The sequence below is a fragment of the Cyprinodon tularosa genome, unplaced genomic scaffold, assembly GCF_016077235.1.
Source record: "Cyprinodon tularosa strain WSP-4 unplaced genomic scaffold, ASM1607723v1 ctg541, whole genome shotgun sequence".
Lineage (NCBI taxonomy): Eukaryota > Metazoa > Chordata > Actinopteri > Cyprinodontiformes > Cyprinodontidae > Cyprinodon > Cyprinodon tularosa.
Window position 1 is genome coordinate 326,799 of NW_024039276.1, and position 16,565 is coordinate 343,363.

Sequence of the window (16,565 nt, forward strand, 5' to 3'; positions counted from 1 at the left end):
AAAGAATAATTAAAAAAACTGCTTTGAAGGAGCAATAGATTACTTCTAGATAGGAGAGACTTCCAGGATTCACTCAAGGATGGGATTTTAGGTCAGGTAATGACTGAAATATTAAAAGAGGGTAACTAGAAATTTTAAAAGTAAAATAGGTGGAAGATCTTTTAGTTATCAGGCTCCTCTCCTGTGGCGCCAATGACCAGTTTTAGTCTGTGAGGCAGACACCCTGTCTACTTTTAAGGCTAGGCTTAAAACTTTCTTTTTGTTAAAGCTTATAGTTAGATTGGCTGAAATTATCCTGAGTTATCAGTACAATTATGCTGCGATAGCCAATTATGCTGCTATAGCCTTAGACTGCTGGAGGACATAGGGGCAACTTTTTTATCACTCTGCTTCATTCTCGCTCAATTCCCTAATTCTGCAGGATTTGTTATTTCAACCCTGTAACTGTATGTACTTTCTTTTATCCCTTTGGCAAACAGTCTCACAACTTGTCTGTTTATCTATTTCCTTCCTAGGCAGAGCAAATAATGGAGCAACATTAGTTTGCTGTTACCTTTTCTATCAAAGAAAGTATTTATAGATCAGTACATCTATGCTCCTTTTCTATGTCTGCTTCTGTTTCCTCTGCAGAATGGCGCTCACACTGAGCTGGTTCTGGTTCTGCTGGAGGTTTCTTCCTGTTCAAAGGGAATTTTTCCTCTCACTGTCATTGCATGTACACTAAGTGTGAGGGAGTTTTTTTTCTTATTTTACATGTAAATCATCTTACTCCATTGGCAAATTGTCTTGCTTACCTGCTCAGATGTTCAATAGATCACATGACAAAGGGTCCTTGCTCCGTTTCATTATCAATCTGAAAAAAGGTTCAATAACCCTGACATAAGGTAACATCATTAAACTGAAAGATCATGGCCAGAGAGTAAAACACTGAACAGTTATATTACAAGTATTACTAACTGTAGCAAAAAAAAACGTAGCATTTAGTTACTAAGAAAAGATAAAGTAAATACAAAAAAATTCTTCATCATTCTACAACAGTCAGTGTCAGATAATTATAAGCATCCTGTTTTATGCTGAAGTTTCATAGTGATGCAGCTGCACCGTCGACACAGAAATCGGCAAGTATCATTTCAATTTCTGTTGTCAACATCAAATTACTTCTTTCATTTCATGCCCAGTCAAGCACTGTAAAGCTACATGCAGAATCCGTTTTGCTTCAGTTGTTTGGCCATGTCTTCCTCAAAGACAAGCTCGCCTCCCAACTGGCAGCTTTAATTATGGCCAGATATCTGATCTCTCTGCTGTATTTTCCACACAAATCAAGAAGCAGCGGTGGACGGACGGCAGGCTGCAAGGTCCCTGGAGCTTGTCGGCCTTAAATCTCAGAGAATGTCAGAAGGTGAAGAGACACATTTGCTCTCTTCTTTTTATAATCTCTCTTCCACATATTCAAAGAGAATACGTAGAGACATGTTTGCATTTTCTGTTTGTTTTCTGATGATGAGACCCCTAACAAAAATGCAAAATAATTTATCTTTGCCCGGAAAATGAGAAAGATGTTTAATAAAAATATTTTATGACTTTAATATCCATTTAAATAAACTTAATTAGCAGTAATAGTTAATTCATAGTTCCTCCGTTGTAAAACAGAATTCAGCATTGTACTTTTTATATAAAGTGCCTCCTAAATGGGATTAGTTTTTAAATAATTTTTACAATTTTTCCCCTCCTGCAGCTACACTGGGGGCCCTATAGGGGGCCTAGCCTTACCTTGGGTACCACTAGCATAGAAAATGATAATGCCACCATTTTGTAAACATGAAAAATAAGAACCAGTGATAAAATTATTTTGTTGCAAAATGCGTGAATCAACTATTAAATAAAAGTGTGAGTCTTTGTGATCATGCCTGCAGTATTGTTTAGTCAACATTGAAGGAATTATATCGTTGACACTCCTTTTTTTCATGACAATAACGAACATGATAAGCTAAACGTAGATCTTTGAAGATGAAAACTTGACGAATCATCGTTGACGAGATGAGACGGGACTAAATAAAAATGTTAGCGGATGGAATTTCAGGCGTTTAAAATGGATTGTTGTGCTTTAATCTGTTAGACAAGCTAAGGAGTATCAGCCGTGCTGCTGCTACATTCTGCACGAGCACAGATGGGTCATGGCACTAACGGCAGGGGAGAAAATAACCTGGAATGGTCCGGTGCTGCACGCCAAACTCTGACAAACTCTGCTCTGATCTTCCCTCTGTGCTTGTGCAGAAATGCGTCTTTGTGCGCTTAGATCAGAGTCCGCACTGATGGTTCGCTCTCAGCAGTATGGCTCTTCCTGCTCTCGCTACTTAATAAATATTATGTGGCTGATCATCCTCTGCCAAGCGTAAAAAAATCCATTTACTATCAATATTTTATTTCTTCCAGCTCACAGGAGGTGATACTAAACCTTCTTTAATTTCTACAAAAAGGAATCCCTAAATTATAAACAAGCAAATATTTCATTGCTTCCTGTTTCTTTTTGGCTAAAGACCCAGATGAAAAGGAACATAGATCATAGATTAATATATTTCTTTATCATTGTTCTTGTTTCTATCTATTCAAATATGATGTAAATGTTTCCTTGTATTGTCATTAAAACATTTTCTCTGTTTCCTTTAAATATTTCAACATATTAGTTGGTATATTGATTAAATTTAGGTCTGGATTGCCATGGCATTACAAGGCAATTATGTAGGTTATCTCTTTATTTATTTTTTATTTTAATATCAAAACCCTGTGAATTTAAATCTACTTTGACCCCTGAGCAGTCATAATCAAAGGACAAATTGAAGAAATAAAGCCAAAATTGCCAAAGTAGAAAGAAGAATGTTTTTTTTCTTTGCTATTTTGGAGTAATGAAGATTTTACTGATCTGTGTGTAATGCATAATTCATAGTAGATCACAAAGTGTTTGCTTTGGGGTGGAAACCTTTTATGTATAAAACCATTCTTCTACTGTATATTTTGTTAGCTTGTCTGTCTGCTATATTAACCAATATGATGTTGAACTAGATCTGCTATTTTCACAACTTTTATGAGACACGTTTGTATAAAATAGGACATTAATTCATAAAAAAGTTTATTTGAATTCTATAAATCAAAGATTTCTCCCCAACAGCAATGATGAAACACGGTATTCTATACCCAGCTATGTTAGTATCTAGGCAAGAGCTTTCAGTCTGCTAAAGAATCTGGTTGTTAATAAAAATTGTAAACTGTTTTATGAATTGCAACATAAAACTGATTAAAAACAGACTGAAACCTTTCTGAGTTTTTGTCGACGAAAACCGACTAAAACTATCACATAAAGTAATGACAAAAATGCGACTAAAACTATTAATAGTTTTCTTCCTGAAGACTAAAACAAGACTTAATCTAAGTTGGTTGTCAAAAACAACACTGAATGTTGGTTGAAAAGAGTGACATCATCCACAGTGAAGCTATTGTGAAGGTGGTGTTAGGTCACCCTGCAAAAGTTCTCCAAAAGCAGCATAAGAAGCAAGATAACAGTTTGTAAATTCACTCATGAATCACAGACCTTATTCAAAAACCTAAAATCATTTAATATACATTTCAAATTAAGCTAATAATTGAGTCTAAAGTTAGGCAGGAAAAGTCTGGTCAGCAAGGAATATATATAAAAATAATAACTTTGCTGTGATTTAATAAATTTAGCGTTAATCAGTAAAGAAATAAAAACAATAATGTTTGTTGCGATCACTGAATCGGGACTGCAGCCATTTTTGCCCAAATATAGTAACCCCTCCCTCCTGCCATCTTCCAGCAGTGACGTCACAGTGCGGTAAGCCTAGCGCCATTCTCCCCGCTTTACAAGCAAAATCAATGGGAACTACTAGACACATCTGCAATCAACAACAATTATTGAAGATTTCCAGAGGACTTCACCATTGAAATTCACCAGAGCTATAGTGAAACTGAGAATGCCCACGTGCATGGCAGCTGGATGCTGGAATACATCGGGTAAAAGTGAAAAAACATTAGTTATTTCACCTTTCTGATTCCTGATCCTCCACGGACGGGTTCGTCATTGGATTTCTAAGAGGGAGGATTTGCCATCAAACTTCCGGCCAGAGAAAAAACCCGTAATATGTAGCCAACATTTGGAAGAAGAATGTTTTCAAGATGACTTGGATAATATCGCGTTGTGACAAACACCAGATACAGCACTGGGACTTGATCAACAGCCGATACGTCACAAACCAGTACTGTAGGTGGCAGTAGCGTTCTTTGACAAACATGGATGCCTCCAGTAAAGCACATTCACATGAAATTTACTTTTTATTAAAAAAAACTATTCATTTATTGAATAGTGTGTAATAATTTCAAATTTAAAGTACTTTCAGAAGTTTGAATTCTGAATATGATCAGAGTTTTCCTTTAAAAAGGCGGCAACACTAAATAAAGGATGAACAGACCATGAGGTTTAACTGTTGCTTTGGGTGAATTTGGATTAAAAAAACAACACCACTAAGGTTGTTGAATTGTATCACCCTGCATCAGTCCTTCAGTCTTCAATCAAACTAGGAATGTTCCAGGGCTTCCCCATACCAGGAAAAAACACAAAACAATGTCATGTGTAAACACGCTGTTGAAGCTTCTGTTTGCTTGACTTATTTTACCCAAAACTGGTTGATCCTTCCCAACAAAGGCAAGGAAAAACAGGGAAGAAGAAGCTGTAAATAGTTATTTGGTGTTATGTGATAGCCTCTGCCAGGAAGCTACTGCAGCATCTAATCCTGGCAGAGGAAACAAAGGATAAGAGGGAGCTGCTCTACCTACACTGGAGCATGCTACCTTTGCTGCGTTTAAGGTTCTTCTCTTTATTTAGGACATATATCATAAGTGAAGGTAAATGCAGCAGTTCCCACCATTGGAATGAAAAAAAACACTTGTTTTTATCATTTCTACCTTCATGTAGGAGGTTCTGTTAAAGCTCCAGCAGCTGGATTTAACAGTGTTTTCCCTCCTCTGGTTACACTGGACATTAGCCAGCATTTAAATTATTCGGAGCCTGGAGTTCAGAAACATCATAAATATATACATTTAGTAGAAAAACATATGTGCAAGGTGCAAATTAGGATAAACCATCATTCACTGAGGCTTCAATGATTTTATATCACTGAAAAAATAATGACATGAATCAGAAATACTCTTTTCAAATCACCAATTATTAGATGTCTCGGTCACGTTGTTTTACGAAATTACTCCTTTAAGTTTAAACTGAAAAAATGCTGAATTTGTTATATAATGACTCTTTTTCTAGAAGTGTCAGAGATTTAGGTCCTTCCACTAATGTTAGTTATTTTATGTAAAGTATTTCTGTTCCAATGTTTTAGGCAAATACCAAAAATGTGTGTGGGTAAATGAAAAAAATTAATAAATATGGAAATTGAAAACGTCTGTGTCAATAAAATGGTTTTGAGAATAACTTTGCTGCTTTCTTAGATTTTTTTGTTTATTTATTCAAATTTATTTTCATATTTGATAAAAAAAATCTAAATTCAACATATCTGAAATGTTCCACAGTTTTATATATATATATATATATATATATATATATATATATATATATATATATATATATATATATATATATATATATGTATATATAATCTTGTTTTTTTCAAATTCATTTTTAGATTGAGTCTTAGGTCAGGAGTGAGTGTTTGTATTAGGCTTGAAGTGAAGAGAATTTGATTTATAAAAAAATGAGTACATAAAACTCAACCTGAAAAACAGAAAATTGATAAAATAAAATCTAAAATGTCAGAAGTTCCCTAAGATACAAACTGGTTTTGGAAGAGTATTCCCGTATTTTTCATTCAAGAGTAGAAAGTAGTCATCAAAGAAATTGCTACTCAGGTTCTAAGTAACTGTGAGGTCATAGCACATGATTTAATGTTTAAAATTCAGACAGTTATAGCAAAATTTGGTGAAAAAAATACAAATTATATGATTATTAAAAAAAGTTGAAAAAGAAAACTCATTTCCAAATGATTTCTTTCAATGAAATGTTTTAAAAGTTTGGTTTTAAAAGCAATTAGCCTGAAATTGTTTCGCTAAAATTACTCGTCACTACCAAGAAGAAAATGGTTTGATCTCAAGAGGCGGGACCTCCGGAAAAGTAGCCAATCACAGGCAGTTTCCATTCTCAGGTTGGTCCAAAGCTCACAGTGAAAAAGTTTGGTGAGTACACAGGATCACAAGCAAGTAAAAATGAATCTACAAGTGCATAAAAAGCAGGAGAGTGTATAGAAGGATCAGGAATTTACAGCAGTAGCCATTCAAAATTTCTACACTTTCCTTGATGGCACCTTGGCTGGTCCCCTATCTAAAATATTCTCTCTGTCATCATTTGTGGACATTAAGATCTAAAGAGAAGTGTTACCTCCTGGTTAGACTGTGTAATTCAGTGAAAGGGTAGAGTCAGAGTAAAATAATAAACACGCCCATCAGAAGGCCAGTGGCTGGAAGCTGGAGGGGATTTTGCTGCCATTCGACTGGATTATGACTGGGAGGGGCCATTTTGAATGGCTGCTACTGTACATGTCTGACATATATACATGTGTGTCTTAAATAAAACTGCTCATATGAGCATTTCTTACATTCTGTCTTTTTGGCAGAATTCTGACTTTATAACATAGAGATTGGTCAAGGAGGGGTGTGAAAACTTTATTTTAAATCAAAGAAACATTTGAAAGCAACAAAGTAGTTTAACCTTAGAGGACTTAGAGGACTAACTTTAGACATTGTTCAGCATTTTTTTCTCCATCCATCCATCCATCCATCCATCCATCCATCCATCCATCCATCCATCCATCCATCCATCCATCCATCCATCCATCCATCCAACCAAGAGGCGGGGTTCACCCTGGAAAGGTCGCCAGTCTGTCACAGGGCAAGTCAGAGACATACACCCGTGCACAAACACAATGGCACCTAAGGACATTTTAGAGAAGCCAAGTAACCCAACAGTCATGTTTCTGGACTGTGGGAGGAAGCCGGAGTACCCGGAGAGAACGCACGCATGCTCAGGGAGAACATGCAAACTCCATGCAAAAAGACTTGAGGTTGGGAATCAAATCCAAAACTGCGTCATCATGCAGTTCCAAGTATTATTTTTTGTCTGATGAAAAAAAGGCTTATTTTCTGAAACCACTATGTTTACTATACATTAAAGATGTCTTTAACCTTAGAACATTGTAACTTTTAATATTACCACATCATAGAATTTACACAAATTGTCTCATTATGTAAAAGTAAAGTAATCTAGTGTTTTTTTTTTTTTCATGGCAGAAATGTATTTTTTAATTGATGTAAAATGGGCCTAAAACTCGGTCGTCCATGTTTGGTAGGTTTGCCGTACTCACATCTGTCACTCTGTCTCTGGAGCTGCTCCTGATCGAAGGCTTCGACTTGCCGCTCACGCCTTCGCTGTCGCTCTCCTTGCAGTTGTCCTGCCCAGGCTTCAGCTGCAAAACACAACCCACAAAGCAATCAAGGGTTAATACTGTTAATATAGCATTTTTTCCTCATGCGTGTCTCAGCAAGGCGTCCCACAGAAGTCAGCTCATGAATATGGGAGAACTGGCAGGATCAGCAGCGCTGTCTCTGAAAATCTGTCAGGTTTCTGAGCCGATTCAGTAGACATCTCTGCGCTTGCCAACGTTAGACGCCATCTGATCTCTCAGTATGCGTCTCCTTCTCAGAGAACGGGGACAAAGACCCCTCCAGAACCTTCAAACATGGCCACTCTCCTTCCCGAGCCGACACCACATGCTGAGGCAGCAGGAGCTCAGCTAGTGCCATCATCTACACACGCTGCTTGAGATGTGGCGAATTGATAAGAAGGAAAAAGAGGAACTGGCCGATCTGCCAGCGTCTGAGGCTCTGTGGAAAACTCTTGGGAGTACAGGGTTCAGGAGGAGGAGGAGGCGAGGATTGGACTCCAAGACTAAAGCTTAATCCCATGCTGCGTCTTAAAGAAAAGCCAAATCTTTTAATATAAAGGACAGAAAATGATGAGACAAAACAGTCAACACCTGTTTTCACACAAACAGTACCTTGCAGAAGAAGATATCTCCATGTCTTTCCACATTTTTTTGTAATATTAATAAAGGTCAGTGCATTTTATTCAGTGTATTCTCATTATGAGTTCGTATGAAATCGTACGAAAACTTATGCACCGTAATTTCGTACGTATTTCGTCAAATTTTTACGTCTTGCCTCGAGACAAGATATCCTTGCGCATCTTACGCACCATTCAATAACATAGAATTTAACATACAATTAAGCCTTACCCTAACCCTAAGATACAGAACAGCAAGCAACATAGTTAGAGACATGAAGAAGTAATTATTGCACTGTTTTTCCCCTTTTTACGTCCGTCCGCGGATCTGCTTTTTTCCTCTGTCTGCCTGCGCATGCGCACTGATCTATTTTTTCGAGGAAAAACGTCAAAAACGTACGAAATACTGTGCATAACTTTTCGTAGGATTTCATACGAACTGATAATGAGAATATGTTGTTTTATTAGTATTTTGTGTGACAGACCAACACAAAGTGATGTATAATCCTAAAGTGACAGAAATCACCGGTATTTGGTCCCCTTCTTTACACTGGCAGCTGCATCTCTTTGCCATGTGTTTCCAATTCCCATTTACATGCAAGTTAAATCATTCTGCATGAGGAGGATCTGCAAACATCAGATTCTGTCACCTGAACTCAAAATATAATCAAAGTCTAGGCTACTTTGGCATTACCAATCTCATGGACATGAACATGTCTTGATCCTACAGAAAGAGATAGTTCCATCTTGGACGTTTTGCAGATTTGAACAGAATAGTTTCATTTTTCATATAATCTATCTTCTATCAATCTGATTGACAGAAACTGTGGACAGAAACTTGTTCCATCAGTGAATTTACTTTAATGAAACTCTATTTATGTAATGTGAAATTAAATTATAAATTTTGCTACATTCAAAGTGAATTTATTTGCTTAGAAATTGCATTTTGTTCCATGAAAAATTAAAGTTGTCCTTTATTTACTTTCATTTCTAAAATGTCAGTTAGAAATAGTTTTTAATGTGTTTGTGTCAGGAAACCCTATCCTACGACCGAGTATTAAGGATTAGAGATTTTCTTTTTCTTCTATTTCGAGAATAAAGTCGTAAGATTACGAGAATAGAGTTGTAACGAGAATAGCAATAAAATTACGAGAATAAAGTTGTAAAATTACTAGAACAAAATCGTAATATTGCAAGAATAAAGTTGTAAGATTATGAGAATAAAGTCGTAAAATTACAAGAATAAAGCCGCAATAAACACCTCCTTTTGTTGAGATTTTTTTCAGCCCCCTTTTGTTTGTGAATTTTTTTTTTTACTATTTAACTCAAGTCTGCTTTGAATTAAATGCATAGCTGTGAGTGACATGAACACATGGAAAACAAATTATTATTGAGCAATTCACTTTAATACAAAATAACAAACTTTGCTGAATAAAATAAGTATCTTAAACTTAAGCCTGTCCTGCTTAACTTCAAAGTGTAAAAATGAATATGAAACAATAAATAAATGGTGCACATTTGTGGTGCAACAGCAAAGTTCTTAAATCTTGTAAACATATTTGTGCCTTTAATTTAATGACTGTAGGCTACAGTTTTAAAACAGAATAAAAAATCATTAGCTCAATTCCAGATTATGTAGCGATAGCCTATATTTTCCACTTGTATTTCCTCTGAGCTCTTGCAGCAATGAGGAGTTGCTTATCTTTGAGTGCTGCTGCTCTGTTGTCTCCCGCTATCTTCTCCGTTAGCAACACTCGGCTCAGCCAATGGGATGAGGGGATTCTGGATCGTTATATATATCCTGTCAGCTCATTGGTAATGGCGCAGGACAGGGCCCGCAAACAAGTTTACCAAAAGTTTTGTATCTAACGTGCCCTTGTTCTTCATTTTCTATTAGCTCTTTACTGGTTATTTTTTTTACTCACACAATAATACAGGACAAAGTGCGTTCCTTTTACACTTAAAGCTACAGTGTGTAATTTTCAGCGACATCTAGCGGTCAGACTGCAGACCGCAGCAACATGAACATCTCCCCCCCACCGCTTCTCCCCCCCAACAGTACGGCGAGCGTTACGGGACAAAATGTCTTCCACAACGTCCACATCACCTACCTTCTCAAGTGATGAGGTTTGTTTACATAGATAATTTTACAGATAGTATTTCATTAGTCTGTGTAGGGTATAGATTTCATGTAGACTTAAGATAATAAATATACCCGTTATTTTTTCTACGTCGTTGTGACGTTTTGGTGAGCTGCTTTGCATGGTGATATAAACAGACGAAGTAATTGTAGTCATTAGTTTAACAGCGAGATTGTGTTCGCTGGAAGAATATATATTCCCCGTTTACAGAGTCCAAGTCATTTTGGTGGCACGGGGGTTACAAGGCGAGGAAGAGGGAGAGGACGAGGGCAGGGAGGCCGTGCAGCTAGGGCCAGGCGAGGGAGGGGTGCCAGCGGGGTGAGAGCAGAGGAGGAAACGCTTGAAGATCTCCAAAGGAGCCGGAGAGAAGTAACCGAGGTATATATCCAGAAAATTATTTTACAGAAAATTACTGAATCATTACCTGTAAAACGTCAGGGACGTTGCTGAATAAGTATACTGGAGAGTAACAGCATCATCACGCAGCATGTTATTGTTTTAGACAGGTCTGAGCATCCTGTACTCCAAAAACTGCAGTGATATTAGACAATTGTGTGTGTAGGATTAATTACCTGTCCAAGAGAAAACTGGCAACTTGAGCGTCACTTTGAAAACCTTTTTCCTCCATCAGTGACTTCCATCGTGTAAATGCCGTGCCAATGTTGATCCGTGTTTTTTGTCGTTTCTTGTCACGCTTGCGTTTATTCTCGTCGTGTTTCCGCTTCTTAGATGACGGGGGTTCGGTGTCCGCCGCTTTTCGTTGTGATACAGAGTAGGCATGATCCTCCATTCGTCTGATGTTTGGCCACACAGTGCTAAACAGTTTGCAAAGTCACTCACACCTGCCGCCTTGTTCACCTTTCTTGTTACTGAGGCGCAGTATACCTGCTTCTTCTTCTTCTTTGGTTTCAGGCAGACTAAACGCTTCTCAGGCATAATACTGCCATCTACTGTTCAGTACCGTCTCAGTTCATCTCTCTCAACTTGCCGTAGTTATTTTCGAGCGTCATGGGAGATCTCGCAATCGCTAGTTTGTTGGCTCTGCGCTGCCGTAGCGTAAAGATGTCAGCCTCCATGGCTGCGAGACCCGCTCCTATGTAATTATAAATAAAGAATTCTAAGGCAACGCAAATATTATGGTTAAAAGGCTGAGCTCATAGGTGATGATAAATATTGACCAGATGTGAAACATCAATCCATGAATTTGTGTTTGATTACTCTGTTGCCTGAAGATTGTCTGACATGAAAAAACAACATTTTCAAACTGAACATAAATTGCAGAACTGAAAGTAAAAAAAAAAGACTAATTGAATTTTAAAATGCAAAAAATAAAAATAAAAAAGCTTTTTCAAAGCAAGTCAGTTCAGTTCTAAACAAAAAAAATTCAATTTAGATTCTGTGGAATTAACTAATTTAATTCATTAAATGTCAAATTTCAAGTAACATGAATACAGATTCAGTCAGGGCATTTTAAATTCATTTTGTGATGACAAACATTTCTGCCCATAACACCATGCCTCAGCATGATGCTGCCACCACCCTGTTTTAGAGTTAAAATGCTACATTCAGGTAACGTAAAGGGTAATGATTTATATTGCTTGATTAAACTGCACAAACAGTAGGTGGGCTCTTTATGGTTAATGAATAAATACACAATGCTACTTTTTATAGCTTTAATCATAAAACATGTTGAAAACATTTCATTTTTTACTTAATATTGCCTACAAATATGCAGTAGCTTATGTTGTTTTATTCAATGAAATCTGAGCTTTAGGGCTGAAGTGTTAAGCAATGTGAAAACGTTTAAGGGACAAGAACAGTTTTGCAAGGAAGTCTGTGATGGAAATATTAAGTACAATGCTGCTCACAGAGATCGTTCCAACCACCCTTTATATCTCCTGCATAAAAGGGTCACATATGTATGTGTATGTGCGTTTTCAGCCCCTCCTCAGTAGTTCCCTTCCAGGTATCAGCAATAATTTATCGTGATGAAAGGGCACAAGGCAAGGGAATACCGAAGGAACCCATGAGCTGAGCAGATAATTAAAATGAAAATGTTCCCTTTTCTGTAGCCATTAAAGGTGTGAAAGAAATCCTATTCCTTTGGAGAATCGCATGATGGGTAGTGGCTTGGTGGATTCACCAGAGTGTTGAATGTGATAAGAGAATCTCAGCACTGGGCATGTCTGATGGGCCCATTTTAATGTGTGAAAGTTTAAGAAGGCTTGATAATGTGTGCATCCATATGGTACAAGAAGCTGTTGAGGCGAACTATAAGACAAACTGGGCCAGAGTCAAGCACTGCCCTAAGCTGCAGAATACTAATTACCTCCAGTACAAAGAAAATGAGGTTCTCTTATCCTTCTTCTCCTGTTCTAACATTTGTGAAGCATCCAGTCCTTCTCCTGAGTCTAAAACGATGTGTTACTGATGCGCTTTTTATTTGAACAGTGCATGCATATCAGAATCATGGACTTCTTCATGTTCAACTCTGCTCCTGACATGGTTGCCTCATCCAGTTTATCTTTCTAAGGAACAGCTGATTGAATGGATTAAAACATACTGCTCATCATTCTGTTTCAAGCAATCAGCATGCTGCGGTGAGTAAGCATCTTCAAAGCATAAAATACGTTTAAATAAGCAATGGGTGATTATGACACCTAGCTTTCAAAATCGCAAAAGATCATCTTGTGTCCCCTCTACTTCAGAGACCATCTTGCAGGTAGTTAAGTCAAGAGAGATGAGTACGAACATTATATAGCTAGATTTAAAATGACAGCAATTCAGGTTTTGTGCAAATACCTTTAAAGGATGAATTCTTATCTATTTCTAAGACTATTTCTGGCCAGCTTCTCCTGCTGGCTGCCATGTTTTCAGGCTGCCAACACACAGAATGCTCTCATCTGTTTTGCAAACCATGGAAACTCGAAATGATTGGTTCTGAAACCAGGAAGTAAACATGGCCTTCAGACAATTTCAATGATGAGAACCTTAAAGCTACAGTGTGTAATTTTCAGCGACATCTAGCGGTCAGACTGCAGACTGCAGCAACATGAACACCCCCCCCCCACCGCTTCTCCCCCCCCAACAGTACGGCGAGCGTTACGGGACAAAATGTCTTCCATGACGTCCGCATCACCTACCTTCTCAAGTGATGAGGTTTGTTTACATAGATAATTTTACAGAGAGTATTTCATTAGTCTGTGTAGGGTATAGATTTCATGTAGACTTAAGATAATAAATATACCCGTTATTTTTTCTACATCGTTGTGACGTCTTGGTGAGCTGCTTTGCATGGTGATATAAACAGACAAAGTAATTGTAGTCATTAGTTTAACAGCGAGATTGTGTTCGCTGGAAGAATATATATTCCCCGTTTACAGAGTCCAAGTCATGTTTGTGGCACGGGGGTTACAAGGCAAGGAAGAGGGAGAGGAAGAGGGGAGAGAGGCCAGGGTGGGCGTGCAGCCAGGGCCAGGCGAGGGAGAGGTGCCAGCGGGGTGACTAGAGCAGAGGAGGAAAGGCTTGAAGATCTCCAAAGGAGCCGGAGAGAAGTAACCGAGGTATATATCCGTAGCTCGCTAATATGCAGCTTCATATATCTGTCTCTCTCACACTCACACACGCCACTATCAGCTGTGGTAATTTTATGAAGCTGTGGCCTTATCTAGGTAATGCTACCTGACATCTTGACAATAGTTTGGTTGAAACGGGATGTGGGGATGGGGTATTACGTGTATAAAAAGACAATTGTGTGTGTAGGATTAATTACCTGTCCAACAGAAAACTGGCAACTTGAGCGTCACTTTGAAAACCTTTTTCCTCCATCAGTGACTTCCATCGTGTAAATGCCGTGCCAATGTTGATCCGTGTTTTTTGTCGTTTCTTGTCACGCTTGCGTTTATTCTCGTCGTGTTTCCGCTTCTTAGATGACGGGGGTTCGGTGTCCGCCGCTTTTCGTTGTGATACAGAGTAGGCATGATCCTCCATTCGTCTGATGTTTGGCCAAACAGTTTGCAAAGTCACTCACGCCTGCCGCCTTGTTCACCTTTCTTGTTACTGAAGCGCCGTATACCTGCTTCTTCTTCTTCTTTGGTTTCAGGCAGACTAAATGCTTCTCAGGCATAATACTGCCATCTATTGTTCAGTACCGTCTCAGTTAATCTCTCTCAACTTGCCGTAGTTACTTTCGAGCGTAATGGGCGATCTCGCAATCGCTAGTTTGTTGCCTCTGCGCTTGCCATAGCGCAAAGATGTCAGCCTCCATGGCTGCTAGACCCGCTCCTATGAAATTATAAATAACGAATTCTAAGGCAACGCAAATATTATGGTTAAAAGGCTGAGCTCATAGGTGATGATAAATAACATAGTTATGTATAATATATTAAATTTCTGACTTTATATCCCTGTAATTATTACACACTGTAGCTTTAAAACAACGGACTGAGCATGTCCCTATTAATAAAGTAGAGAAAGACAAAGAGCAGAAACACGTCACATTGGTCAAATCAGCTAGGAAATCCCCAAGACATGAAGCAGAACATAACGGTGAGAAGATAAAACGCAAAAACATCGCCATCCCAAATGTTTTTGGAGTCTCTGAAAATAACCAACAAGACCCATAAGGCTGTTTTATACTTCGAAACTAGGTCTTCTGCTTAGATGTTGCAGTGACGCAAAGATGTCCCCGCCCCCTCCGCAGACAGGACGCCTCTGATTGCTTAATTCTACATCTGCTTACCCGGCTTGATTTGTTTGTATCACTGCAATTGCAGAAAACAACTCATGAAGTTGGATCAGCTAAAAGAGCGATGTGCGCGAGAACGCTGGGACCCCATTCCACCTGGATCCCTGCTCTTTTTCGCCCTCATTTCCCTCCGTTGGCAGAAAAACTTGCCGCCACTTCCTCACCGCCTCGGAGGTATCTAGACCCACAGCTAGTTCCTGATTGCGTTGTGGCGTGGCGCAGACCTATATTTAAACTTGAGCATAAATCAAAAATCTCTGCGTCAAGCTCACTGCGAAACACTGCTGCGTGGAGTATAACCAGCCCTTTAGACAGAGGCTACTGCATCCTAAACACAAAACCCCCAGACCAAATATGAGCGGAGTGGAGTATGCAGTTCAGTGCAGTGAGGAATACTCTGATCTTTATATTGGAGAAACCAAACAACCTCTCCACAAATGCATGGCCCAACACAGAAGAGCGACCTCCTCTGGGCAAGACTCTGCGGTTCATCTACACCTTATGGACAAAGGGCATTCTTTTCAGGACCAGAATGTTCACAGTTTGGACAAAGAAAATGTGTGGTTTGAGATGGGCGTGAAGGAAACCCTTTATTTTAAGAAAGAAAAACCAACCTTAAACAGAGGGGGTGGACTCAGATTCCAGCTTTCAAAAACCTACAACACAGTAATTGAGTTGATCCCTTCCTGCTATCATTTTACAGGGGAACAAAGCACCTCGCCTGTTCAGCCAGGCCAACAATTCCCTTTAATGACCCACCTTTCAGAGACATAGACAGGTATGGGCTATTGCAGGCTAACAAAAGAAGCCAAACCACCCCCATTCCAAAGGGGTGGACCCGTTCGTCTGTTTCAATTTGCATGTTTTTCAGACCAAATCAAGGCTTCATTGGGCTACTGTATAAATCCTAAAACTCAACGCTATTTCTGACATTTTGTATTGAAAAAGCTTCCTGAATGGGGAGCAAAACGTCTTCGAACTTGGAAACAAAGTCCAGTGGATTGTTGTTTACGTTTTTTGGAATGGTCTTCAGACAGCACCGAGGTAGTCTCAGACGAGACGTTGACCGAGACGTTGCTGAAGAGAATCAATTGTTTATAGGGAATGCCACTTCCAATTTAGACAAACCAAAAATGACTTTAGTTTATTTTCCAGCAAATTTCTGACTAAATGCTCCTTTAAGCGATGTTAATGTTCTGTGAAACATTTGGCAAATGAGCAAGAGCTCCTACTTTACATATCTGTTGACAAGGTGTAATGTTGACATCTGTTGAATCAAAATATTTTGAATAACTATTTTAAATACATTACTGTCATTGTTGGATTACAGGAAGACGTGTTTTCTACTATGACATTTGGCCTTTGATCTGTGCCCTATGCTGCCCCCTAGAACCTGCCAGAATATTAGGTACAATGCAAACATGGTGTAGGAAATGTCATGCGCTTCAACATTTCCAAGTGGAACCTAGATACATCAAGCATTGACCAACTTTTAGTTGCATCAAATAACTAACAATCAAGTTTCGCTGTATGGCGCTCC

General features: G+C 38.6%; 1 protein-coding gene across 1 annotated transcript in view; it reads right to left on the bottom strand.

Moving 5' to 3' along the window:
- Positions 1–16,565, bottom strand: part of LOC119796290 (autism susceptibility gene 2 protein homolog) — a 484,561-nt gene that overhangs the window by 324,886 nt on the left and 143,110 nt on the right. Inside the window, 1 exon segment of the mRNA XM_038304784.1 lies at positions 7,440–7,541. Within this exon segment, the coding sequence (XP_038160712.1) occupies positions 7,440–7,541 (102 nt within the window).